At 37.2% G+C, this 27,866-nt stretch overlaps 2 protein-coding genes across 11 annotated transcripts in view; one reads left to right on the top strand and one right to left on the bottom strand.

Annotated features, from left to right (window-relative positions):
* Positions 1 to 12,294, bottom strand: part of LOC112980273 (uncharacterized protein KIAA0825) — a 251,439-nt gene extending 239,145 nt beyond the window's left edge. For all 8 annotated transcript variants that reach the window (XR_010385523.1, XM_064499842.1, XM_064499841.1 and 5 more), the window contains exons 1-2: positions 12,174 to 12,294; positions 356 to 467 (exon numbers count right to left, since the gene is read on the bottom strand). The gene's annotated coding sequence lies outside the window, so the exon portion shown is untranslated. The remainder of the gene's footprint in view (positions 1 to 355; positions 468 to 12,173) is intronic.
* LOC135323449 (SMC5-SMC6 complex localization factor protein 1-like) overlaps positions 12,263 to 27,866 on the top strand; it is a 38,068-nt gene continuing 22,464 nt past the window's right edge. For 2 of the 3 annotated variants that reach the window (XM_064499849.1, XM_064499848.1), the window contains exons 1-7: positions 12,384 to 12,743; positions 12,833 to 12,946; positions 13,093 to 13,168; positions 15,537 to 15,780; positions 18,019 to 18,175; positions 23,746 to 23,877; positions 25,347 to 25,400. In XM_064499849.1, the coding sequence (XP_064355919.1) occupies positions 12,462 to 12,743; positions 12,833 to 12,946; positions 13,093 to 13,168; positions 15,537 to 15,780; positions 18,019 to 18,175; positions 23,746 to 23,877; positions 25,347 to 25,400 (1,059 nt within the window). In that variant the 5' untranslated portion in view covers positions 12,384 to 12,461. The other variant, XM_064499850.1, reaches the window with a different exon arrangement.

The raw sequence follows: 27,866 nt of genomic DNA, 5'->3' as shown, positions 1-27,866 counted from the left end.
TCTTCCCAAATTACACTAGCATGCATCCAGATTTCTTACCTACCCATTTCTGCATAGTTACAGCATCTAGCCATTTTTTATATCTAGTTGTAAAGAGATAAATTTATAAAATGGTTACTCTCAATAAAGCTTCCTTAAAACCTTTAAGAAAACCTTAAATTTGAATATAGCATCAGTTTCTTGTACATTTCACTGACATTTTCTTCAATCAATAAAAATTCACATATATTCGTGACTAGAACCAATCAGCATCTTCTTATAAACACCATAGGTCTCATCCCATTAGAACTTTATAAGCATTTATAGTTTATAGCAAGTCAATTTTAGAAGACCCCCAACCTACAAAAATACATACCTTTAGTCAGTATGTCCTCTGTGTAACTGAAACTGTCTTCTTTTCAGTTTTAAGTTTTCAGAATTATGGGACCATGCTTAGTTCACGTGCAGTTAACAGTTTTTCAGTGGTCCTACATAAAAAGGAAAGTAGTAAAATTACCAATAGGTAGCATTTGAGGAATTAACACTTTCACAGATAACAATCCCAATTGCTTAAGTATTATATAAAATTGCTCATACAATAAAAAGATGCTTCTTAATTCCAACAGATAAATAATAGCCAAAGCTCAAAATGTTTTTAAAAAGTTTCAGTCTTAGGGGCCTTTATTTCGGTTGACACTTATTTCATAGAGCATGACAATTTCATAACATTTCATTTTGCTGTTCCAAAGGTAGAAAAGCAATGCAGAGAAGATGGGATGGGAAATCAGAAGGAATCTGCCAAAACAGTGTATGGCAGCTATAAGAAATGCTTAGGTAAGGTCCATTCAGCTCAGTTGCCATTTCTGAAGCTTCATAGAAAAGTTTAATTGAGAATAATCTATGTTGAGGTCACACACTTACAGAATAAGCAAATTAGAGAACAAAAGAGATCGAAGCTTGAGCTGAGTATTTTATTGTAAGAGCTAAACATTGCCTACTGCACCCACTATTGTTTGTGGATACTAGCATAATGAACCAAGTCAGATTGCTAAAAACTAGCTTGGCAAAAAAGAAGCCTATTATTCTTCTGCACCAGGCACTCACTCCATGCAAGCCTGTGTACCCCCATTTATCCAGCAGCTGTATAAACACTAATGCTGGTACGGGTGGAGAGGTGATCACAGTGAGTGGCTGGTAGAAGATTGCCTACTTGGCAGCAGTGCCAGTTTATGCTAGATTAAATTGATCAAACCATGGTGAAAATCATAGACTGTATACATTAGGCTTAAACAATACAGACCTTGAGAAATCACCTCTACGCAAGATTTGAAGAACTGTGTTTACACACACATGCTGAAGTCCCAGAATATAAAAATAAAGTTCCATTACGTTTAACAGCCACAGAATAGATAAATGTATGTAAGAAATAAGAGGAAGTGTCCTATTCACCAGCTTTGGTTTCACAGCATTTTAAGTAATTAAAAAAACGCATTTACAAGGCTTTCTGCACATATTAAGTTCTAGTTTTATTCAGTACTCTTTACTAAGAAATGTGGTTCTTTCTATGAAAAAGGACTGGGAACTATCAACACTTGCCAGGGATTTAGCTAAATTTCCCAGGACTAAAGTTTCCTTAACTGTTTCTCAAAAGTTTTATAGAAGCACCACCAAAGGCAAGAGGAAAGGAAGTTTAAAAGGATTATGTATACATTTGACAATGGGATATCCCCTATTTTTTGACCAATACTTTTACATCTGGTTATAAATGAAAAACAAAACCTGTACTTTTTGCATTGCTTTTATTACTTTTCTGAAAACAGAGGCAATGCAAAAAGCTATATCAAAAATGACAGTAAGGTTGCAACTCCAACCCATAAAAGCCAAGAAATTTAAAGTTAATCTGACATTCAATCCTTAAATCACGCAATTGTGCTTCTTTTTTAAAAAGCAACAATGCAAGTTAATGACAAGTTGTCAGCCCTAACTTTGAATTGCCTGAAGTTTGTCATTTGGTGTTTGTGTCACAACCTTAATGTTATTTAAATGTAGTTTTTAGTATCTATTATTTAAAAAGGTCTACTTTACGACAGCAAAAAGCTTTGATGGAGCAAACCTCAAAGTACACTGTAGTGCTGGTATGCCACTTCATTAGAAGTAGTGCATAAAACATATGCTGTTGACAAATCTAATTCATTAAAGGTGAGGTAGATGCACTTTAAAACAACTGGCTGGCATCATTATCCACAGTTCCTTTTATAAATTATTCTTCTTTTCCCTTTTGACTGAACTTGTCAGTGTTCCCTTTTCAGACTGTGAATGTTTTTGCCTTAAAATTCAATACCTTCAACATGTTTGGACAAGTTAAATAAGTAGCGTATTTGCTAAAACTGAGATTGTAAGCAGAAACATTCACACTGATTATTTCACCTATATCAGCTAATGAGGATCAAAATTAAGTAACAATGTATAAGAGTTTCAGCTTTATCAAACATAAAATTTAAAAATGAAGAGAAAAGGAAATTACAAAGTAGAACAGAGAACCATTCTGGCAGCTTTTTGCATTGCCATTCAGATGACTTGGATTCGGAATTGAATTGAATTCTGCAAGAAAGGAGGAGATCAGGCACATCACAGAGCTGACAGCTAGCTGACATACTTAGTTTTAAGAGGAAAAATAGCTAACTGTATTACTAAGGCTTCTGTAAAAGTCAAAACTGGTATAAGAACTAACAAGTATAAAATTGTCCATAAATAAATTTAAACTGGGAACTGAAGAATAGCCCTAGCCATCAGAGTGATGAAGTGCTTGAACAGCCTTCTAACAGGAAAAAACAGAAATAACTTGTCATAAACTAATCCAACTCCATCTTCAAATATCATTGCCTGTGTGAAAATAAAATTTTTTCTCTTCAACCCAGGAAGAATGAACTCCTTCCAGTGCTAGATCACTACAGTCTTTAGAAACCAAATCACAGTACAGAGCTTCACTGAATCAATAAAAGAAGTGAAAAAGAACATTTTTGAGGAATAAATATAGCACATGATACAGTTAAGTTCCACTAGTCACATATTTACCAACATTCTAAATCACACTGTATATAAGGCAACTGGGGGAAAAAAATCAAAGATTTTTAATCAAAGACTCTTTCTATAACATAATTTTCCTTTTGATTCCTTACAAAGTGACCAAATGCTAAACATTCAAAAAAAAGTTATAGAAATGTTTGCATAGAATGCATAATCATATTTTATTATGTCTATACTCTGTACACATATATTTTAGTGATTTGGCTGGACCAGCAAAGAACTTCGCCTTGCTCAGGAAAAAATCCCATATAAGATATAATACCATTCTGGATATTTTTATACAGACACATGTACACAATATTCCATATTGTCTTTTCCTTAATATGCCAAATGGTTAAAGAGTATATCTTGGTTTTATAAAAATTTGTATTTGATTTCAAAATAAGCTCTGATAATATTCTAGAGAAAACTGTTTCCCTTAGGAAAATGAATCTTTACTTTGGACATTGCTTAAGAAAAAAAAGACAAAATAATAAATCATAAAAAAAGTGCTTATTAAGTTCACAAATGTATTATGGGATACAACTGATAGCTATCTGGAAATCTGTTATCCAGTGTAAGCCACTTTCTTTGAAATCCATCCTACGTGATAGAGGGCTCTGAATCTCCTCTCCCATCCACTGCCCCCCAGTTCTGTTCTACTAGGAACCAGTATCTGTTGCATTTGTTCTTATTATAACTCCATGAAAAGATCTATGAAGAAAGAAAAAGAGAAAAAAATTTTAAAAGTATTTACAATGTCAAATATTATGAGACAATCTGTAAACACCGAACATTACTCCTGATCCTTACCCGTCTTTTTTTCTAGCAGATGAAATGTCTTCTAATCTGCCCATCAGGGAACCAAAGCACCAATTACCTGCGCTGTTCACCAGCCATTAGGCTGGCACCAGTTTCCAAATTTCTAACAGCTCTTTCCCTAAGGCAACAATCTCTACCATAAAAAAAAAAAATCACATACTCAATAGAAAAGTTAGACAAATAGATGATAACGGATAGTACTGATTACATAAATCAAACAGCAAGTGATTTAATTCTCTCCTACTCTTCTCTACTTACAGAGACAAGCTGGTTCCAGTGTAAGCCCTACCTTGAAAACTTAAAGGTGGATCTTTTGCTTAGAAAAAATTGGCATAATGGTGACTTAAATATGGAACCATCTCTGAACACAATTCACTTCAGCCTATTTTATTCCTACATGGATTGCAGCAAATCAGTTTCTTCAAACAACTCTAAAAGAATTAAAAGATTAATTTACCACATTTCAATCAGCATCTACCATCCACCTCACCAGAGCTGCATTACGTATGTCCAACATGTTACACACCCACTTTTCCTAATTAAAGTCTCCCCATTACTCCTCATGCCATTCCTTTTCTCTTTGTTCCATCTCCTACCAGACTGCCTTACCATCCCGTGACTGGAACTGTCATATTTGTCCAAGCCTTCCCCCACTACAACAGGGGGACAGCTAGCTGCGGTTGCGCAGACTACCATGGTATCTCCACTCCAGGAGACACATCTCAAAGGCCACCTGTCCCTAGCTCCTCAGTGAACGGAATTCACGATCATTTCACTTACAACAGTCTTGTTACTAAAAAGATCCATATTCTATTGACTGTTGCTACTAGCAACTCTTCTCGCAAAGTCATTTCTTAGATTTTGTACTAGGGGCCTCTGCTTCTTCTTAACATTACAGAAGTAGGACCTTCCATGCACTTTCCACTCTGATCCGGCACTATAGCAGCCTAATAAATCTTTGAGAATATTTATGGGAGTGGGGAGGCAGGAAAGGGAGATGAATAAACAGCGGCGGCAGGGCTAACATTCTTAAATACTTTATGCTTATACAGAAGAGCCCTTAATGCCTTCCCCAGGGGAGCTTTGGTGCTTGCCGGTACTTCCTGAGAAGGTACTGTCTCCAGCCAGTGATTTCAGCCCTCCCCTTCCTAACCTACTGATGATCTTTATGATCAGCAATGCTGCAAGGGATATTGCTAACCTCATTCCCCTTCTGGCAATGCTGGCACTCCAGATGAGAGAAACCTGTATTAGCAAAAACTTTCTATACTGCTCTCATTGCTTCATTGGGAAAATGGAAGAAAGGAGGAGGAGATTTTATCTGTGTCATTGCCTAAAAGGATGTCTTTTGTGCTTCTGTGTGTCAGGGACTGATCAAGTCACCTACTGGCAGGCACCCCCTCTACAAAAGGTCTAGCTGCCTTTTCTGCAGGCCTCAGTATTAATTCCAGGAAGACATTTGTAAGACTTCACTGATCCTCAAAAAGCTGCTGGGACTCCTAGGAACACAGCGGGATGTTGTTGCCCCTTTTCCTTGAATGCACATTTCTGCACAGCAGAGTAGTGTCCCTGGATCTGAGAATGACTTATATTTCTTATTCTTGTGGATGTCAAAGCCAAGCAGAATCATACAGCAATCTTTTCAACCCATCCAAATCAACTAGTGATTAAGTGAAATATCTTGTTCATTCAAACGAATCATAAGACTTAGTGAGAAAAATACAAATGGTGGAGGCTCAGCATATGAAACTGGCCTGATTATCAAACACTCACACCCTCTCTGAACGGAAAACCTTTTTCTTATGGCAATAGGTTATTACATTAAAATGACCTATTTTCTGCTATTAATCTGGCAGCGGATTTTGAAGTTGTTTTTGGCAAATACTGTCTCCTTTGTCAACCTAATAGCCAATAAGCTCTGATAAAAACAAACAAACAAAAAACAATTAATATATTAAGTTCAGTTTAGTACTGAATGCTTCTACTACAGTCCTTATGAGACACTAAAGGAACACTGATATCTCAAGATAAGCTTGCCATTGCCAGTTACTTGGAATTCTTAGGAAAAATGAAGGTATAAGAAATATAATACTCAGCTGCAAGATCTACTGATGACAGGAGTTGCCCCTCAACCTAATGCAAAACTAAACAGGAACAAGGAATCTCTACAATACTCTGTAAACCTCATCTGAGAAGAACGGATCACCTTAAGTATCAAATCTATATGTCTGCTACTTGTATTTCACAATTTCCTATAATCTTCCAGTTATATATTGATAAAATATACATAGGCAGAGCTGTAACGTACTGTAGGGTATTTTGATAATACCCTTGCTTTTCTTGTACCTTTATTTTCTTCCCTATTATAACTCATGCCACACTTTTTTTCTAACTTCTTTTTAGTATTTTTCTTTTCTTTTTCTCTTCACAATCATCTACTTCTTTTGCCTACCCCCTTACTTACTCCAAGGACAACAAACTGTCGAGAAGGTAAGAAGTATACAGGCAACATGTTACCCCACTGGTTGTATCATGTTTAAATTTATTTTCTGAGGTCTGTGGGCCAGGGTTCATATATATATGCATTCTGAGGCATCAACACACTGTTGGCAACTGCCTAATTAAAAAAAAACAGCTTTCATTAATTGCAGATAAGAAACTACTCTTGAACATTTTGAATATATACATTCTCATTTAACAGCATACAATTACTAGGATGAATGTAATTAGGAAGCTGCCTTTATGCACATTCATCACTCTGACTGTAGTTACTTAGGGAAGAATAATACACAGAAGACAAACAAAACTTATTTTAAAACACAAAACAAATGATCTGAATGAGATCATGCAGATTTGAAAAAAAAAAAAAAAAAGAGGGATGGAAAGGGGAAAGGATTTTGATCAAGGAAAAGTTGCTGACCATATCAGAAAGGACCTCCTGCATAGGAGAAAATATTATAAGGTCAGTGAGGGAAGCAGGTCCATTAAGTATTCCAGGCAGGTATAGCTGATCTAGGTCAGTGGAAGAGAACAGTAACATGATAAGAAAGAGGAGCCAAGCAGCCAGAGATTGTCAGGTAAGGACACGAAACTTGAACTTTATGTGGCAGGAAAAAGAAGTATTAAAGGAAAATTAAATGAAAAAGCAAACCAATCTTCTAGTCATACATTAAAAACAACAAAAAGCCAAACTCCAAGTCATTAGCCACTAATGAAAGAGAACTAAGGAAGTGCACTTCACTAGTTCAGTAATAAATGAACTAATACTCTCAATTAGTCCTGAGACTGATGCAACTGCAACTGTATATATGGCTTGCTTGGCACCACTGATGGAAGAGATACCGAACAAGTTGCTGAACACCACTCTGCGTCATCTGTATTTGTTGCTCAACATTGGTTCAGTAACATACCTTAATGGGACGTTATCTAATGATGGTTCACTGTAAACAGTGGAATGACCTAGGTGTCATGAGTTGGACTTATATCACACCTTGGACTCAGGACTCACTGAGGGGAGAAGGAGCTTAGTAGGTGTCTTTATGCAAACTGGCAGAAAGGCAGATGAGTACAAGGGGTAAGATAGGCTGAGCTTACAATAATCAGAAAGAAAAATGATCCATGTAAGAAAAATGGTTACAGGAAAGAAAAACAAATGATACCTCCTGGAAAGGCGATAAAAGGAGATGATTTTGAAAATAAATACAAAATTACGCTAATTGAGAGTTTACATAATTAGTAAAACTTGGAGAAAAGCAACAATTTTCACAATGCTCCTTCTGCCATTCCTATATTCATCAGCATGTGAAAGAAACTACAAGCATGTTTACAGAAGAACCATTGTTATTAAGATAAATCACTTTTCTAGCTATTCTAGCTTCGGTGGATATTTTGTTTATATTACTTCTACTTCTATTCATCCCTTATGGTAACATAGGAAAGAATTTAGCATTTTTCCTTCCTTCCTTTCCTTCCTTTTCCTGTATTGACAAAGCCAAGTCAGTGCTTCATACTGAAGACAGATTTACAAAATGGATTTAAAACATGGCATGAACTTAGATTTTTCTCCACATGAAGGCAGTGTGGAGACACGTCATAGCGTATTCGTTTTTATGACTAAGTTTTCAGTGTAGCTTCCGGTTGTTTTACCAAAGCTGTGACTACAAGGTGTCTGACCAAAATTTGCCAACAGCACTGTGATTTTTATTCTGTCAAACTCTATCCGTTTAAGTGAGCATATACATATATGCACACACACACACATACACACACACACAGTGCCAACTGTACAAAAGGCAATAGATGGAAAAAAAAGCTCCGAAGAACTCATTTTTAAGCTGATAAACTTCTCTGTATGATGGAAAATATTCTATGCATATAATAGAAAATATCATGTAATAGATTAAAAAAAATCTGTGAGATCATGTTTCACAACAGAGAAGATTTTTATGCATGGATTTTACCATTATTACAATTACTGCAAAAGATTACACACCATTTGCTATATAGCAGGTCAAAATGCTAGTGAAGGACACCCCCTAGCCAAACCCAAGCCCCCAAGTTGCAAAACAAAGCATAAAGTGGTGAAGGCTTGCAGAAAGAGTTCTGATATTTAAGGACAAGGTTCAATAGTGACCAAATTGACCATGACAACACCAATGAAGCTTGGACAAAGGTAACTGCACATATTATGAGAAGTGAAATAGCTAACTATGGAAAAACGTAAGAAGTGAAATTTCAAGGCACAAGACATGTTTGGGATATGATTATGTACAGTACATAAAGGAAATAAATAAAGTATAACACAGAAGACTAGAACAGTGGAATAAAAAAGATACATTTCTTTTCTCTCTCTCACTAAGAAATAAAATTGGGAAAGAAGCATTAACGGAAGTCTGAAAGAGATGGGCACCTGAAATACTATAAGCAACCCTGACTGAGAAAGTGAAAAAGGAATACTTATTTCTCTGATCTTGGCCTCTTGAAGAACTGAGGACATCAGTGTTGTATACCATTTTTGATATTCCATAAAATGTAATTAGAAATTGCATAAGTGAAGTATCATTTGTGTAGCACTGAAAATTATCACTTCTGAATTTTTTTTAAGGAAGTCTTGAATCTTTTTTAAGGAAGATATGCTAAAAGAGAAAGTAAGTGGGAAAAATGGACATCCACCTAAAACCCAGGGCCAAGCAATGAAAATATAGTTTATAACGCCGAGCAATTGCATTTGTATTTGAAAATCACGTAACAAGAACAAAGGGAGAGAAGTGTTGGAGGAGAATACTCCAGTTAAATAGGCTGCCCACTCAGATCTATGAGGACTGAGATTAACTCATGTAAATAAGAAAAATATAATGAGGTAAGAGATATTTAGCAACTAAAATCAGATCACAGCAAGGATGGAAAAGAAGAAAAGATTTCGAGCTTATTATGAAAAATTATAGAGGGAGAACATAAATGAAATGCAAACTTATCAGACTGCTAAAATAAAGGTAACAATATGGTCTTCAAAGGTACATTTCAATAACAATGTATATTAAAGTCAAAATAAATATGAAATGTTTGAGATTTTAATTATTTTGACTACATGCATTTTATGTGTCAGATGGGGAAAAAAAGGCAAAATAAAACCCAGAAAATATTTAATATGCATGGACAACAAATGACCATCATAAAAGTATGTGGCTTCCTCACTAGTAGAGAGTTTCAATTAAAATATTGCAAATGCAATATGCGTAAGAGTTCTCAAGTCTGTTAAGGGTCTGATGACATAAAGCTACTACTATTTGTTACTAGTTAAGTCATGGCTAGTACTTAGTAGTAGTTAATAACAAACTGTTAACTTTTAAAGATATTAATCCCAGAACTATTTGAGCTTTATCAGAATAAATAAATCCAGAATTACTTGTTCCTGTGAATTGCATCTGTTTCTTTTCTAGTTGGTAAATAAGAGAATTTTGTGACAGTACCAAACAAAAAAAAATTATTTAGAGACAACACATTAAGTGTAGTCTAAACTTCAGATTACATCCTAGCAAGTTCTATGAAAGAAAGAAATATACACAGATTTTGGATTTTCTGCACTCCAGTTAAGAAAATTAAGAGGAATTCCTTTACAGTGATGGTAAAACAATAGTGAAAGTATAAAGGTGAAACTGGTACAGAATAGCAAATGCAACTAATTTTCATTATCAATAAGAAATGCAAGCAATATATATACACACATCTGATTGTGAACATTCAAGATGTATAAAGATTTTTCAGTGCCAATTATATTACAAATTAATGACAGAGCTAGTTGGTTGTTGTTTCTTCATCCTTGCATACAAAAATATGGTTGCAATGCTGATGAAACAGGAAATATTACAATAAGTACTAGGAAAGCAACCCAATCCATGTTCACTGTTCCTTCACATGCTGTTATTGATTTTTCGTTACTTTATCATATGGTTATTTCTATAGGAAATAAGTCAGTAGACAAGATGAACACTTTTTTTGATTAGGTAACTATTCAGTATGTGGCTTCATGCCTTATATGTAGCACAAAATCAAAACCTCACTCTGAATTCTAAATAAGTTTGCCACCATCTTTTTCCTTAAATCAGTGTTGTATTAGAATACTGTATAAGCAGCATCACATGATCCAAAGTCAGGCAGAATTATTTTTGTACTGGGAACCCAGAGAGATCTAGGGTCAAGTGTCCACTTCAGTGTGCAGTCAAATTTGATATGCCTAAAGCCAGGCTTTTTTCCAAAGAATACTTCTGTTTTATAGCACTGGTAAGTTCAAAGCATTGCTTCAATTGATCTAAGTTGCAATTACAAATACTCAGCATTTGTGAAAATTTTGCCATATATATCTCAGTCTTAGGGGATTTAAAAATGAAACAGCTACCCCAATGAGTATGAAGTGACTTGTCCACTCTCACATATGAATTTTATGAAAGGGGTGAATCAGATCTGAACTGATTCAGTTCTCTAACGATGCAATTCAGTTCTCTTTTTTTTTCTTGAATCAGGATGAGTGCCTTCTGTGTTCCAACTGTAGGAATAAAAAAAGAAAGTATTCAACAGAGCCAATTTTATTCACTAAATAGCACTAACCGATTTCTTGTGCACTATAAATGACACAAGAATCAAGTAAAGCTAATCACATCTCCTACACACAACGGACCAAAATAAGGTTTCACAGACAATCTTAATTCTGGCATTTCTAATTTTCTAAATTTTGAGTGCTTGATGTACAATCCTAATATTATTTTAACCTTTTCATGTAGCTTTGCAACTTTAAACAACCCTGAATTCCATCGTGCAGCTAGAGCAAACTTGAAGGTTTAGAAGGGAAGGAATCTTTAGGCCTAGAGTGAAAGACTTGAGTATCTAACTGTAGCAGTGGGTAGTCATCTTGTATGAGGATGAGGCAACACGTGGAACAAGGCCCTTGGTCAGGAAGTTTCTCTGGTGCAGAGAGAAAAGGGATACTGAGGGCTGGAAATGCTAAGTCCCATTTCTGATTCTGAAAGTCTGTTCGAGAGACGAGACACTTTGATCTGGATCTACTGCAAACTGTGCTTAGTTGCTTTGCCAGCTTCCTCTACCAAGTGAAGTTTCTTCTGTCTTCCATCACCCATCCCTATAAGAGGGCTTGCTAGTCTTTTAAGTCTGTCGAGCAACAGAAAATGAGTTTTTCAGAGGCAAAAGGCAAATCTGAGACTAATGTGACGCTCCATCCCGGCACGATTTGAAGCTGCCGCTCTGAACCAGACATCCCCGGCTTCCCCATCCCTCGCTCCAGGCACTGGCCCAACGGCTCGCTGGCCCGGCATGCGCTCGGGCAGCGGAGCTGGGCCTGGCGCAGCCCCCGCAGGGCGACGGCAGCGGCGGGACGCGATGGCCGTGCCGAGGCCGGGGGGCCGCGCTCTGCCCCGCCGCCACGGCGACCCCCGTCAGCTACCCAGCGCGGGGGCCGCCAACGGCTGGGCTGAACCGTCAGGCAAGCGCATGGCCACCAGCCTGCCCGGAGAGGGGCTGCGCTCCGAGCCGCGGGCCGCGCCGCCTCCGCGGGCGCTACACACCCGCCCGGCCCGCTGGGGAGCGGGGCCGCAGCCCCGGGCGCGGCCCGGCGGCACCAGCCCGGGCGTGCGGGGAAACCCGCGGCCGCGCCGGGGGGCCGTCGTGCGCCGCGGGGCCTCTAGTCGTGCCGCTGCTCCCCGCGCCCCGCTCGGCTCGGCTCGGCGCCGGCGCCGGGCGAGGCCTGGCCCCAGCGGGAAGGGGAGGGGAAGGGCGGCCCCGCCAGGGCCACTTACCGGCCGGGCTCCCCCCGCGGCCCGCTCGGCTCCGCGCCGACAGCCCAGCGACAGCAGAGCGTCGCTGACAACGGCCCGGAACGGCCGCGCCGCCACATCCGGGGGCGGGGCGGGGGGAGGCGGGAACGGCCGCGGGGGCCGCCCGGGGAAGCGGGGGAGGGGGTTGTGCCGGGCCCGCTGCGCTGCGCTCGCCATGGCCTGGGTACGTGAGCGCGCGGCGCGGCCCGGGCGGGGCGGCCCTGCCGCGGCCGCGTGGCACCTGCCGGCGGCGCCTCCTCCTCCGAGGAGATGGCGGCTCTTCCCTCGCAGCCGCCTTCCGCTGCCGCCGGGCCGGCCGCTTGGCGGGGCAGCGCCCGTAGTGGCGCCGCCTGCCCCCGCGCTGGTGGCCCTGGCGGGGCCGGAGCAGCTGGGAACTATGGCAGAGGCCATGCCGGAGGGGCCCTGCCCCCCGCGGCCGGCGCCGCGAGGGCCTGTGGCCTGCCTGGTTGCCGCTGCTCAGGGGCAGTAGCCGCGACAGGTAGTGGCGGCTCCAGCTGTGGCGTGTCGTCCCAGGGTAGCGCCGAGGAAAGAGTAGGAAGTGTTAATTAGATCCTACGGAGTTTCATAACGTGTATTTCGTGTGTTTTTTGTTTCCTTTTCATATGTTTTTCTTTTAACAGATGGCAAGTGGTGGCCAGAAACGGATAATCCAATTAACTGGATTTAAAAAGCAAGAAAAAAAGGCACTGCTTGAATTATTGCTCAAACTGGACTGTGTTGTTATTGATACTAAGGTATTGTTTTATTTAAGCTCCCGCTGGTGGGAGAAAACAAGAAAAAATAAAGACGTGTGTAGAAGCTTAGACCTGTGTATTAGTAGCCAAAAAAAGTTCATTCGTTTCCAGTGATGTGTGGTGTGTTTTCCTTTTTTTTTTGTTAGAAATACAGAAATTGTACACATCTTATAGCAAAACAGCTTTGCAAGAGTGAAAAGTTCTTAGCTGCCTGTGCTGCAGGTGAGTAAAAGAATTGCTGTAAAATTACATCGAATCATAATATTAGGATAGGAAAGGACCCTTAAAAGTCTTCTAGTTACCTGTTTTCGTTTCATGAACTGGCTGTTCTACCAGCACTTATTCTCCTTGTTCCATTAGCCTTGATTATTAGCAAAGCACTACGTTCAAATTTAATCTACGTTCTGTTTTTTTCGTGATTCCTAAATAATTTTCTTGTCATCTTCCTTTATTTGTTCTGAATCGGCTCCCAAAGAGAAACCTTTGTAATCTATCATCAGTTACATTGTAAAGTCATATTGCAAATGATTCAAGTGCTTAAAAACAGATTACTTGAAAAAGGGCGGAGGGTGTGTGGACAGCTGTAGTTAGCATGGATTTTTGACATCACATTCACAAACACCATTCATTAATAAAGATCACTGTCTCTAAGTTTCTGCTTACGCAGCAACAGAAAATTTCAAACCCTTACCTCTGCCGTTTTACTGACGCAAGTCTCTGGTCTTTCCTCTTTGGCTGTTGTCTTACCTAAGGCTTGGTGCTGAAATCCCTTACTCATGCAACTAAAACTTTTCAGAATAAGAACTCTGTATTTTAAGATGCTTTTTAGACAGGAACCCGGAAAGATTTTATGATGAGTTCAGAAAATGTTTGTGGAGTTACAAGATTTCAAAATACTGATCTGTTAACTGTTTAAATGTGATCCCTATTTTTCCTACTTCATATTGTACCAAAGTGTTAAAGCAATTTTTAGGATGGATAATCTTAAATTTAAGAGCCTGAAGACAGAAATAGATAAATGTTGATTTGGATTTAAAGATAGATGTAAAATTCTTCATTTGATACTTGCATTTGCATACCATAGTATTAGGCATTTTCAGTTATAGCTTCTAGAATTTAGAGATATATGCATGGCTCCTTGTGCCTTATTAACCATCATCAAAAAACAGAGTAGAAGTTTACATGAGAAAAGACACTTTAGATATTGAGTTAATATTAATATCACATTTTTGGAGATTTAAAACATCTGGAGATGTTTTGTTTGAACTGAGTGGAAATAATGTATGTATTTTCCACGTGACAATGCGAAACTATGTCATGTTTCTATACTCATAAATACTCCTCAATACCAGCTAGTACTACTTAATTCCGGAAGAGGTGCTATTTTTATTTTTATTTTTGTTTTTTCGTCCTTGATTGTGGAGAGACAGTGTTCATTACTAGTGCAGTTTTTCCCAAGTAAGTATAACAATTCATCTTTAATCCCATGCAGAACTCTCTGGAAGTGAACATAAATACTAATAAGAACATCGATCCTCATAGACTTCTTAGCTGGCTGACTTACTTTTTGAGATGGAACTCTTGAAATTAAACTGGTTTTAACATATAGGTTATATGCAGTGTGCCTTTTTCAGTCATAAGTCCACTGGTACCTATGCTAGATTATGTAGAAGTGCCATCTGTGCTCCTTTTCTGAGACATTTTGCCAGTCAACCCTGCTGTTCTGTGAAACCAATTAGGTTTACACAGTTCCAGTCAATTTCTCTTACAGTATCTTCTGTAGGTAGTGTTTCAATACAGGAGCAGGGTACTAACCACAGCCCTTGACCTGAATCTGAAAGAAGAGTGAGACTGCAAGAAAAAGGGGAAGATCATTACAGACAGTATCAAAAGCATACATGCAGAAGAAGAAAGAAGAGAGGCAGAGGAGGTGGAGCCAAGGGAGGAGAGAAAAGGATGTGAAAAGAAGAAAGGGGAAAGACACAAGTCTAAAACCATATCCCCCTAATACTGGCATTCACTACACTTACAATGCTAGTAATATTAAGCATATATAAAAGAAAGAAATTCATTGCTCTTTTTAATCATATTTAATATATTACTTCAGTTTACTCAGACTAAACCTTTTGCAAAAAAAAAGTGATTTGATAGCATTATTGCATGTTATGTAAGTACATCAAGTGTACCTCAAATCTGTTTGAGTACATTTCTAAGCATGTCAAATGATATTAAAAATAAAGTGTTAAGCAAGATTCTATGCAAGTCATAAGAATAAAATCTGGGAAGCTGCAAAATTCCTTTTGCAGATTTTTGGGAAGACAGGCAAGTATTTAATCTGGGAAGGGTAAAAAGGTACTTCATCATTGAAAGAAAACAAGATGATCACTTTCAGTGGCATTGTGAGATTTCTGATTTTAAAATGTGAAGAGGAGACCTCTTGCAGTAGGAAGACGTTTTTAAAATGGTACTTACAATTGCAGCTTTAATTTGCACAAGAAAGGTTGAAGTTAATTTTATATTAGATCTTCAGTTGATTGCCATTTGTCTACACAAAAAATCTTCTGTGGCTGACAGTTCATTTGCTTTTTAGGAAAGTGGATACTAACTAAGGAGTACATAATTAATAGTGCTGAAAGTGGCAGATGGCTTGATGAAACAACGTACGAATGGGGATATAAAATTGAAAAAGACACCCATTATTCACCTCAAATGCAATCTGCACCTAAAAGATGGCGCGAAGAACTGACACACACTAGTGCTCCAGGGGCCTTCCACAGATGGAAAGTTGTCCTCCTTGTTAAGGAAGGTGATAAACGAAGGGATCCTATTACAAGGTAGGAGAATATGTCTTAAAGCTGAAGTAATGAAAGACAAAACACTTATTATATAATTGAACAAATTTTTGTTCTTCCGTCCCAGTTAACATGGTCCGTAACAACCTCAGGTCCTTCAACGTATGAATTGTTTTCATTAATATACTTCCACACATTTTTATAATAGTTACAGTGTTAAATACACACTGACTTTAAATCAAAACCACTGCTTTTCTAGCTTGCTTTCAATATAGTGTCAAATATAACACACGGTGTCATATATTTGCAGCTTAAGTAAATTGCTCTTAGAAACTTTCTTCATGAGAGAAGGTACATATGCTTATGCTTTTTATGAATATTCTTTTATTTTGTCCACACATTACATTCAAATGGTAGCCAGAACAGGATAAATTATTTCACATGGGTGGGTGACCTGCGCCAACCATGAACTATGTCTTACTAATTTGTTCCACATTCTGACTAACTTGATCTTTCTGTGTCACATCTGTGCAACAGTTCCCAAGTTCTGAAGCCCTGATTTGTACTGTAACAAATCTTTGTGATATGATGTAAAGGGAAAGGGCAAAAATATAAAGGAAAGGCAGAGAAAAGGAAAACAACTGGAAGTGCAAGAATTTAGGGACTACGTTTATTTTTTCCAAACTCTCTACACACCTGGATTCCCTGTTTTAAGTACTATGTTGAAACACAAACAGCATATTGTGTAATGTTTGCTCCTGAAACAGCTATCCATTACAAGATGTTGCTCCTTACAGGGAAAGTTACTATCCTACTCTCTTCCTCTGTTGAAAACCCAGTTAGCTGGGAGCACTTCTCAGGTCTGGGTGTGTGCACATTGTGTATGGCCTGATTCTCTATGGGCATGAGAACAAGGTGTATGTCACAGATGCACAGGCAAGCAGGGAAACGCACTGTATCCAGTTGATCGTGGTATCGGAACTGCAAGGTGCGTCACAGAGTGCCTGCCTGCAGTTCGTAAACAGCAATTGAGATGCAGCTGAAGTTATCATCTTCTAATTTTATTTACTGAAGACATTTTAAGTATGCTATTCCCTTAGCTGAGTGGAAGAGTTTACTATGTGCTGTCTTGCAGAAAGATGTATTCATTCTGCTACACTTGTGAAAAAACGTATTTGTTTCCAGTGAAAACTGCTTCTGCAAATCCTTGTGATAATGCCATTGAAATGCTGTCTTGCAAAATTCTCTGTTAACAGTAAAAGTAACCTTTAACAAGAACTATATCAGCAAGACAAATGAACATGGAGTTTCATGGAAGGAATCTATTTTTTTCCAGGCAGTTTTCCACATACTGATGTGGGGATCCTTTTACTCAGGCAGAAAACATTGAAAGGTAGATTTTCTTTTGTCTCCAGCAAGCATTGCCTTCAGTCATAAAGACCACTGCAGCTTTGAGAAATGATTGGTTTTTTTTTTCCTCTAATATTTACAGCAGTCTGGCTTTTTCCCCTTTATTCTTTTCTTGCCATTAATCCCTAGTTATTGGATATCTGTGTGTGTGTGAGGCCAGCATCCTTTTCTTTTTACATATCTGGATTTTGAAAAATGAACATATATTCAACAATTCAGAAGACCTCTTTTCTTCCTCCACTGTCTTGTCTGTCATCTTTTCTAAAAAATATGAATCATTGCAGCAGTACCTCTCTGGAAATTTCCTCTGAGGAAACTCTTACATATAATGTTGCCCCAAACATAAACAAATCTGTTTTCTGTATGTAACATTGGGTGGCACCAAATGCTGTAAATGACTAAAATGAAGTCAAAAAGTGTATTTGCAATGTGAAAATACCATGTTACAGTTCAGAAAAGCAGTGTACCACTTCTGGTAAATGACTTGATTTATGGCAAAACTCCTAATTGAAAGACCCACTAATTATCATTGTGGGAGACATACTGTAATAAGTTACAGCTATTGTCATCTAAGAATTTTGTCTTCAAAAAAAAAATGCTCAGAGAGAAGCTTTCTATCAGATATGGAGGATATGATTTTAATTAATAGTGTTAAATTGTGAAAAGACATGTTTTATTAAGTGGGTTCCTTCCTTTGCTCAAGGCTTTTAAGTGCCCTTTTATCTTCCTGATGAAGGCTGCGTAACGTCACACACCTAGAACCCTTATTCCCTTGCACTTGCGTGCTTGTAGTTTGTGAACGTCAACGTAGCTTTAGGCAATGTTAATATAATGCAGTAAATATATCTTTCCAAATGTATATTTATTTAGAGTTCTAGAAGCTGGAAAGGCAACCATATGTTCATCTCAAAATGCAGAGAGAGATATTACTCATGTATTCATCGATGATAAAAGTTTTCCTACGGAAAAACATCTCTCTGAAGCTCAATATTACCCTGTGCAGTATCTAGCAGATTACCTTTTTGAGGTAAGTAAGTTAAAAAACATACCTAAAATTCATTTTTCATTAGCATTATTAGCAATTTATGTCATCCTTACTGATTACTTTATTATACAGCATTAACGATAGAAAAGAATACAATCAACCTGGATGTTTTAAAATTTAGTTAAAAATAAAACAGCTTTCTAACAAAAAAATTGTTTCTCCCACAGCAGTATTTTGCTTTAGATCAGTAGATATAACGCCAAGGAAGAATACTTTATTTCTTCTTCCTCTTTGTACTCCTGCTTGGTTCCTACTTTGTGTTATTACTACTGGAAAAAGGGTTTAGACTTCAGGAAGAAGTCCCAGTAGCTCTTCCAGAGTAGTACGTGAAAGTAATGTAGCTGACCACCAAATAAACGGTTAGCTAGTTAGTCACAAAACACCGGAAGAAAAATAACAGATCTTCTTCTATATTTTCTTTATTTTGTTAATGATTTCAAATATATATATACACGTGTATATATTTTATACTGGGTTTGGCACACACCATTAAACTGCATTAAAATGGTATCCTCATATCTTCATGCTTCAGTATCAGTTTAATCACTTTTTTGTGAACTGATCTCAATTGTTTACCTTTTTATTTATAACATTGCAGATTATGCTAAAATATTAAGATTCAGATGCGGAACTCAAAATATGTTTGCTCGCAGCCCTTGGCTGGGAAAAATTGGTGGCTGTAATATGAATTCTGTAAGGGGATTGTATACTGGGCAGCAGAAATTCACTCTGAGTATTTCTGTACTAGGAATCTGTTACAACCTATTCACCTATATTCTTTATTTAATCAATGCACTGAGATTGATGCTGCTAGAATGCAAGTTTTTCGTTTCCTAAAATAGGTGTATGAAGTGCTGTCTGAGCACACTTTCAACTCTCCATTACTGTGGAGTGATCACTCCATACTTGTAGACAGGTAAAGTTAAATAAAACAAATTTTAATTAAAGGACTGTATATGCAACCTTATGAAAACAGATTAGCATACCAAAGGCATCTTGTTAAGAACTTCTCATATACCAACAGACTACATACTCTAATGCTTCTCCCTTTGCGGCACTCTTTTCTGTGGAATCAGAAAGCAGTGGCACAATTGTCCGTATTTCAGAAAATATTCAGAAGTCCTTAGGATTAAAAATCATCTTTCCAGAGAGATGGAGTTTTTGGCTGGAATGACTTAGCCAGATGAGGCATCCAATGCAGCTTCAGATTCTTCCGTGTTAGGTTTACCTTTCAGCCAAAATGGAATAGAAGTTGTTAAATTCACTGTGATGCAAACAGACAAGGCAAAGAAAGAAAAACAGCTCGATTGTTTTTAATCCTCCCTTTTGAACGGATGAGGGGACATGCCATTGTTAAGTGAATTTCCCTGTGTGTGTGCAGATTCCCTAGAACTAGAAATTATTCTTACAATTTCTAGAAATAGGGAGAGAGATGGAGGGAGAGGGAGAGGGGGAAAGAGAGGGAGAAGAAGGGGGGGAGGGGAGGGGGGGAGAGGGAGAGGAAGGGAGAGACAGAGAGGCAGGGAGAGAGGGGAGAGAGAGAGAAATGGGGAGAGGGAGAGGCAAGGGGAGTGAAGGAGAGAGATGGAGAGAGAGAGAGAGGGAGACGGAGAGAGGGAGAGGGAGTGAGAGAGAGAGAGACAGAGAGTGAGAGACCTTATGATTCCTAGTCCTTTGCTTACCAAGACCAGCATTATCTTTTCTTACAGACCATTTTGATGAGTGATTCTATCAAGGTCAAGACCATGACCCTGCTACACATTCTTCTTTACTGTATACTTTCTTCTCTCCATTCTGGAACAGTAATACAATGTTTTTAGCTTGAGGCATTTAAATCCAGGATTACTCCTTAGCTGAGGCACACATAATACAGAGACTGACAAAAATGTAAGTGGTGTCATCAACACCCATTAATTTTATAATAAATGAGTAGAAAACTAATAATGGCTACAGAAAGGCCAGGTTTTAGCTTTTTTTAAAAGAAAGCTTGTCTGCAAAGGATCAAGAAAAATGTTGCCAGATGAATTTTGAACAATGTCTACAGTAATAGGTTTATTGCATCTGAAAGGAGGACATTAAAGTGGGTGTTTAGAATTCACCAAACAAAAAAGCAACTTTTTCTTTAACTTCTACAGCTTTATAAGCTGTATTCTTGCCCCCAAAACTGGTATGAAGAATGATATAAAGAGGGATTTAAATCCCTATATTCCACTTCTGAATCTGCAGAAAACCGTATGGCTATTCAGTCCGGTCAGTGCTTTACTTGTAATTTTAAATTTTTGGACATTGACTTCTGGTAGAAGGATCTGTGTATTGATACAGTTCGGTTAGGACAACCTAGCCATATTTTATGCTAACAGATAACGGGAAGCTCATTCCAGTCAACTGTAAAGATTTCTTTGTGGGAATATACTTATCATAAGATATATTCAGTTGTTCGTCAGCTTTAGCACCAAGCAACCACCTTGTGGACTGACTAGAAGCTTATGCAATAGATACAGATTCCACTGAATTCTAAGAATTGACCGAAAGCCTTGAGGCCTTGGAGGAGAGGGCTAGGAGGAAAGGAATTTAATGAAAAGAAAAAGCCGGATATCAAAAATGCTACTTACAAGCAAGAATAGACAACCAGCCTTTGTTTTTACCATAACATGTGTTGAATTCCGGTATACTCTCAATATTTCCAACTCATCTGTTTGTTTCAGGGAAAAAAAAAAAGTTTTTGTTATTTAGATCACATTTGTGATGCAGTAGAAGGTGTATGACCTTTGCAGCTATAAGCAGGAGAGTCAGATGTACTATTCAGACTGTCTGCATTTGATGATAATTTTCATAGCATTTTGACATGGAAATACTCAAAGGACTCAGAAGATTCCTTTAGACTGTGAGCTTCTCAGACTATGGGATGACTTTACAGTCAACTGCTAAATAGAAAATGTTACCTCTGTCAGCAAGTAGGAATTAAAGCTGAGGTTGTTACTAGGAATACTATATTTGACTTGAAATCCTCTGGATTTTGCAGATCCAAAATGCAGAGAAAATTTCCTCTCTGAATTTTAATGATCAGTAAGCTGCTATGAAAAGGTTGACGGGGGCATTGAAAGGTCTTAGTGCTTACATCCTGAAGAAATAATACACATCAACATGGGATCTCAGCCTAGTACTTACTCTCTTAATGAAACCTCTTCAGGGAAACTATCACCTTTCAGCTAAGACAGACATCATATTATATTTAATAGAGGAATGAGTGTCAAGTATTTATGGCTACCTCACCCTTTATTGATCTCCGTGAGAATTAAGTGTTTCTTGCTATGCACCCTGAATTCCTCCCTGGTGTGATAACAGTTCTGTCTTAACCAGTTCATTAACTTGCATGTATCTTTTTTTCCTAGACTTCACTAAGTAATTCACTTTAGAGGCAAGGAGAGCATTAGCTTTCTATTCAAATGCATCTAAAAAACTCAGAAAACTGCCAAGATTCTTAGTCTCTTATAAGGAAAAGAATAAAACATAGGCAATCAAATCACAACACTTGTCTAAATATATTAGGCTTTATCAACAAATGTTACGAACACACTCCTGTCTCTTTCTCCAGGAAGCACTTGGCACATATTTCATTAGGACATAACTTAGAGCATTCCAACTTTGTAAATCTGTAGAGCTACTACCTGACTGCTACTTCTAGCAGAAATAAATACCCTCCTCCCTGCAACGTACACACGCACACGTCATCTCCTAAGGCTTTGTATCCAAATCAGATATTGAATTCAGCAAAGCTGTGTTATTCATTATTTCAGTAGAGCTGCTTATAGTCATTGCCTTTCATACTGTTCTATTGCTTTTTTTGAATGAACAGATTGCTTCGTCGTTGTTTTTCAATATCTGTTCATGTAATTTCAACCTCATAACTTCTAGTGTTAAAATACTCTGAGATAATGTCATTAATGACTTGATCCTATAAGGTGTCAAATGTATTGGTTCAAGATGTTAAAGCACATGTATGATTTTAGGGAGCTGTTCTCAAATTTAACACAGACTTCAAAAGCTTTTTTGAATGCATACTGGAATTTATAACATTTTGGCAAGACAGTACTGGGATACTGTATATTGTCTGAATGTCAGTATTTTTAGAAGGATGTTGAAAATAAAGCAGAAGTGCCACAAGAAGTAAAGACTAGTTAATGTCTCAGAGTAGAACTTCTGTCCTACTTCAGTAGGAGTTTAGTTGTCCTTGGCTCCTCAAAAGCTATATAGAGCTCTTCTCAAATTAGCTAAAGCATTTATTACACTCTGTAATGTGCAACAAACCTGTTATTTGTTTAAAAATGTATAGTTATCCACATGCCAAGTACTTTTTTTTGAATTGTACATTTAAGGGAACATCTGAAAATAGAATGAAATACATGCAGCTTTTGAAGCTTTACACTGAAAATCTCTTAAAAGTATAAAATGTTTGTGGCTTGCTGCTTCTCAGTACAACCACCACTGTGTTTATTTCCTACTGTTGTTTTCCATACAGTACTTGTGTCCCCCTTTGGATTTAGGTGCTTGAAGGAGAATGGCCAAATGCTGCCCCAAGCAAATTTATTCCACTGTACTTGTATAAAGTCCTTCCACACCTGCTCTGAATAAAAAATGGCCATCAGTACAGTAACTAAGGGGGATCCTTCAGCAGTATCTACAGTACTACTGATCACATTTTAAACTTCAGGAGGAGGCTATTTTTTGTGTGTATTTATCTAAAAGAATGATGATTCTTCATTCTTAATCTGTGTACATTTGATGAAAAAATACATATTGAACCTTATCAAAATGTATTGTTCTCATATCCTGAAATAACTTTTAAATACAGTTTGTAGTTACTTTTTAATAACAAAAATTACCTTCTGGCTTTGCTGAGAATCTTCTATATGGAAGTGTGTCTGGTTTCAGTCTGAATTACAGAACAGTTTGAGAAATACTTGCTCATTCCCTGTGCTGAAGGAACAACTAGAAATGATAGGTGGACTTAGAGATTAAATTTCTAAAATAAAGAACTTACAAGATTTAAATTACTAGTTTTGGTCATCCTTATAGACAAGAACTGAAGGGATTTCATTGTAGTGGGCTTTATAAAATGAGAGTCTGGTCTTGGTTGAATTGATGAAAAATTGTATTTAAAAAATCCTTATTATACTTTCCTCTAATGGAAAAGGCGTGGGTTTTGGTTTTAGTTTCCTAGAAGTCCAAAGAACAAATCCATTGTGGAAACTCCGCTTGCATTTCAGTGACAGAGATTGGGCCAGGGTTGGAGTCGATTAGAGAAATAGTTATGGGAAAGCTCATACTCATGATGCCCATGCTGGAACTACCTACAACATTGATGATTTGTTTCCACAGCTGTTGTATCTGGCATGTAATGTCAACTCTTGAAAAATGCATAGGCATGCATGTGCACACATGAGTTTACAACAGTATATATGTAAAGACTTCAGCACATAAAGCCATTTTGGAGCGTTAGTTCTCTATGCCATTTGAAATTAAAAAATAATGATTTTTTTTGCTCTCCACAGAAAGAAATACAAAATACTGAAGTTATCCAAATGAATTGTTTTCTAGCTGCACAAGAAACCAAACAAATCATGTCTAACATGCAGCTTGTTGAAATGAAAAATGCTGTGATAAAACATATATATTTTGCTCAGGTAGGTAACAATTAGTTGCATTTTCTTAGCATAAAACGTAAAATACATATAATTAAATTTATCTTTCATTATAGATAATAGATATTTTGAAATTTTCTGAAATTGTAATATTGCCTTTTAGCCTGCAGTGTTTAATAATACCCTATTTACTACATTCTACCTTTAACCAAAATATAATTTAGTAGGGTAAATGGTAGGCATGGGCATGGGGAAGACATGGTGGACTATTTGAAATTTTAGTGTAACATATCTAATAATAGCTAATATTGTCCAACAGAATGTTATATCAAATTATAGTCTTTCAATGACTTGTCTGTTATCTACCTAAATTACACTAACAAGCTTTTAAAACCTATCATATCCTAGAAGAAGCAAACTTTTTGTTGATTCATATGAATGTTTTTTTATTACAAGTAGAAAATAAAGCTAAATGCACTCTTTCATTTTAATATTGACACATATCTAATCATGGTACACATAGTACATTAACAATTAAAAGCATTATTTTGTATCTAGAAACAGAACAATTAATTGCTCTGAGTCAGGATATATTATCTCTGCATGCTACACTGACTCCAAATGATGTTGTGTAACTATTCTTATAAGAGCTCGCTTACAGAGAACAACATATGATTTTGTAACTGCAGAATCAGGTCCACTATGTATATTAATATAAGTTCTTAGCAGCAAAAGAATTAGAATTTTTAAGTGCTCCGTGTATAGTATATAGAAACAAAATTGACAAGTTGAAGGCACAAGCTGCTTAAATATGCACCCTCAAATACTCCATGTTTTATCAGTGACATTTTATCAAGACCATAGCCTCCAGACCTTTAAAAAATAAATGCACCCTTAACTTCTCATTCTGCATCTCAACTTCTGTATTGTATATACAACAGGTGCACTACTCAGCAGATTATTTTTCCCTCAAACTATTACGTGGATATGAGCAGAAGGAGTAATCATGACCCTGAGATCCTGACAAACTCTCCTAAAAGACTTTTATAAATAAGATCTTAACACTAGGCTGTAACTGAAGGTAGCTATAGCAGTAATACATTTTTGCACCTACTGCCATATCTTCAGGTCTCAGTCAACTTGCAAGATGAATCCAAAATTTATATTTTGTCATAGAAAAGCTGGAAAAAATAAAAACACTAACATTTATGTAAGTGGACAAAAACTAATAAAACTGTCATTGTATAGCAACTGCTTAATCAAGGAGCAAAAAATAACAGGAAAACTAAGGAGGAGAAAAAATGCCTATATTATTTTCCTCTTAGGTAACTAATCCTCTATTCCATAATTTTGCAATCTAAATATTAAAAAGATAAATATAAATAGACTACATTGAATGTTTTGCTTGAGTCATGCTTAAAAAAAAGTTAACATTCTTTGTTTTTATACAATATTTATAGAATATGGCTGTTGGTATCCAATGTACAGGTTGACTTTATCCTCTTTTACAGACTGTTAAGCATAAGTCTACTCAAATAGACCAGCTGAATGAACGCAATCCAGAGGTAAGGATTCTTGCAGAGAGGGCGTGTTGTGTACAAGGAATTTTATTCTGAGGTTAAACAAACACACTTTTATTGTGAAATTAGCTATCAAATAAACATTTTAAAATATTTGAATTATCCCATCAGTCTAATGAAATTATTGAAGAGATACATAGAGCTTTGGAATTGGAATACTGGGTATATGTCAAGATTTGTTCTTTCTTTCAGTGCTTTCAGTACTGTCCTCTTTATCTTGAAGAAACTCTTTAATACTACTGCTTAAGAGACCTTTTACCTGTTATTGTTAGAAGAAAAGAAGCAAATATGGCCTCATATGATTTAGAGCTTCTGAGATTATTCAAGCACTGTATTTTTGCAATAGCAACGAAGGGGAAGTATATACTGCTTGTTACAGTGCTCATGCATTTTTGCTAGTAGGGACAGACTTTAAGCTAAGATTATCTCACTATAGAAAAAAGAGTAGTTGTTCTTACAGCAAAAGCTTTAAATATCATCAAGCAGGCTAGAGAGTGCACTAAAGTAAGTAGGTTATGGTGGATTATATTTTCAAGTCCTTTTTTGTGGTTACTTTGCCTTAATTTCACTTTTCTAAAGTGTTTAGTTCATTTCTCATTTTTCTTGCCCTTAAGCCAGTTACATGGCATAAATCAGTTATAGGTCAGTAACAGTTCTTACTATTTCTTTATTATGTGTTAAGTAAATAAATACTACCAATTTTTTTTCCCTTTTCTATCTATAATACTAAGAATAAATTGTTTAAGGATGCTTTGTTGAAACAATAGCTCTCAACAGTTAAAAAGTATTATACATAGCACCTATGAGCTACTGTACTTTATATGGTAACTTCTGTATTAAAAAAATAAAAAAGCCCTATGAAAGAGGTCTCCTGCTACTGAGAAGAGTCCACCACAGCAGCAGTTTTATATCATCTTTGCTTACCCATAAATAATAAAATGAAAAACAGTTCTCTACTTCCTTCCTGTCCTGAATGTGATACAAAGGGCTCACATTCTCCCGAATAGCTTTGTTTCAGTGTGCTTCTTTCCAAATAATGTATGGATGTTGCTGTTTTTTCTAGCACAAGAATTTTGAAAAGATGTAAGTTTCAGTCACAGTCTAAAAAAACAGATACTGATCACATCACCAGATGCAGGCCAGAAGTAACATGCTCATCCATGCACAATATCCTAAGTCATCTTCACACATCTAAAATCCATGCAACAGAGAAGTTGTTGACTGCAGTCAAACGGTTGCCGTTTAGATGTGCTGTTTGCATGTAATTATCATTACAAAAGTATGAATGCCACCATTATTTCCATAGGAAATAACATGGAGATTTTAATAGTGCATATATAAATGAGAAAATTGAAATAAATGTGAGTTGCATAATCCATATGCACAAAGACCTTATTAAAAGCAAATTGTCCAGATGAACAGTGTTATTTATCATTAATACAAGACTGGCATACATTAGAATCTAATACAGGAATCTCAGAAATGATACCTTTGTAAAGAAACCAAGTATCTAAAGCTGAGGTGGAGCTCATTCTCTGAGAGACTTGAGCTATGATTTAACTATGATTATGCTTTCTTTCCGCAGGTTTATCTCTTCTGATCTCTTAAAATTTTTAGTTTATTACTAAAACATTTTTGGACAATAACTTGCTAATATAAGTCTACTCCATAGACCTCAAAACCTCAGCTGGATTTGAAGTTTGTGTATTTCCTTGATTTTAAAACAATTGGTAGAATGTCTTCAGTAGCTTTGTGTCTAACATGCATTAGGAGCCAAGTTTCTTGGCAAAGATCCTAAAGTCTACAAGGTGTTAGGAACTCATGTAATAATAAATTTATGTAACCTTTTAATTCCCAGCAGTTCAATTGTCTCCTCTTCCTGCCTCAGCTTTTCACAGTTTAGGCTCCTTATCCCAGTTTATTTGAATTTACCAGAGCCTCAGGCTTTGTTGTCCTGAGAGGAATTCTATGAATATATCTATATTGGCCTGGACACTTGAGGGTTGGGCTTATGTGTGCCCCTGAACTTTTTCATTGCCCATGCTTATCTATATGCTGGATCTCATTGACTTCAGCAGGTTTGAAATACAGCAAAGTAGCTGGATTTCAAACATAGAAATTATCAGGCACTGAGAAGCTGTGCTCTGGTAGTGGTATGGTTGCAACTGGCTTGTACATTTTAGCTTTACATTTAGCTTTAGCTTGAACGTGGACTAGAGAACAGAGGTAAACAGCAGTGTAGCTGAGAACATCTTCACTAGCTCCTCTTGCGTATCAGTAATCTACAGAAATAAAGGTTTGGAAAGCTGAAAGTACAGATGATAACAGCGAAATTGCAGGGCAGATACAGCATTTCATGAAAGCTGTTAGATCCTTATGGGTCCTCTGAAAGCTTGCAAAGTTAAATGTTTTGCTCTCATGAATGGCAGAGAGTAAGAGAGGAGCTCTGTG

This window comes from Dromaius novaehollandiae, chromosome W (genome assembly GCF_036370855.1).
Source record: "Dromaius novaehollandiae isolate bDroNov1 chromosome W, bDroNov1.hap1, whole genome shotgun sequence".
NCBI lineage: Eukaryota > Metazoa > Chordata > Aves > Casuariiformes > Dromaiidae > Dromaius > Dromaius novaehollandiae.
Note: the sequence above shows the minus strand (reverse complement) of the source record. Positions and strands in the feature narration are given on the sequence as shown.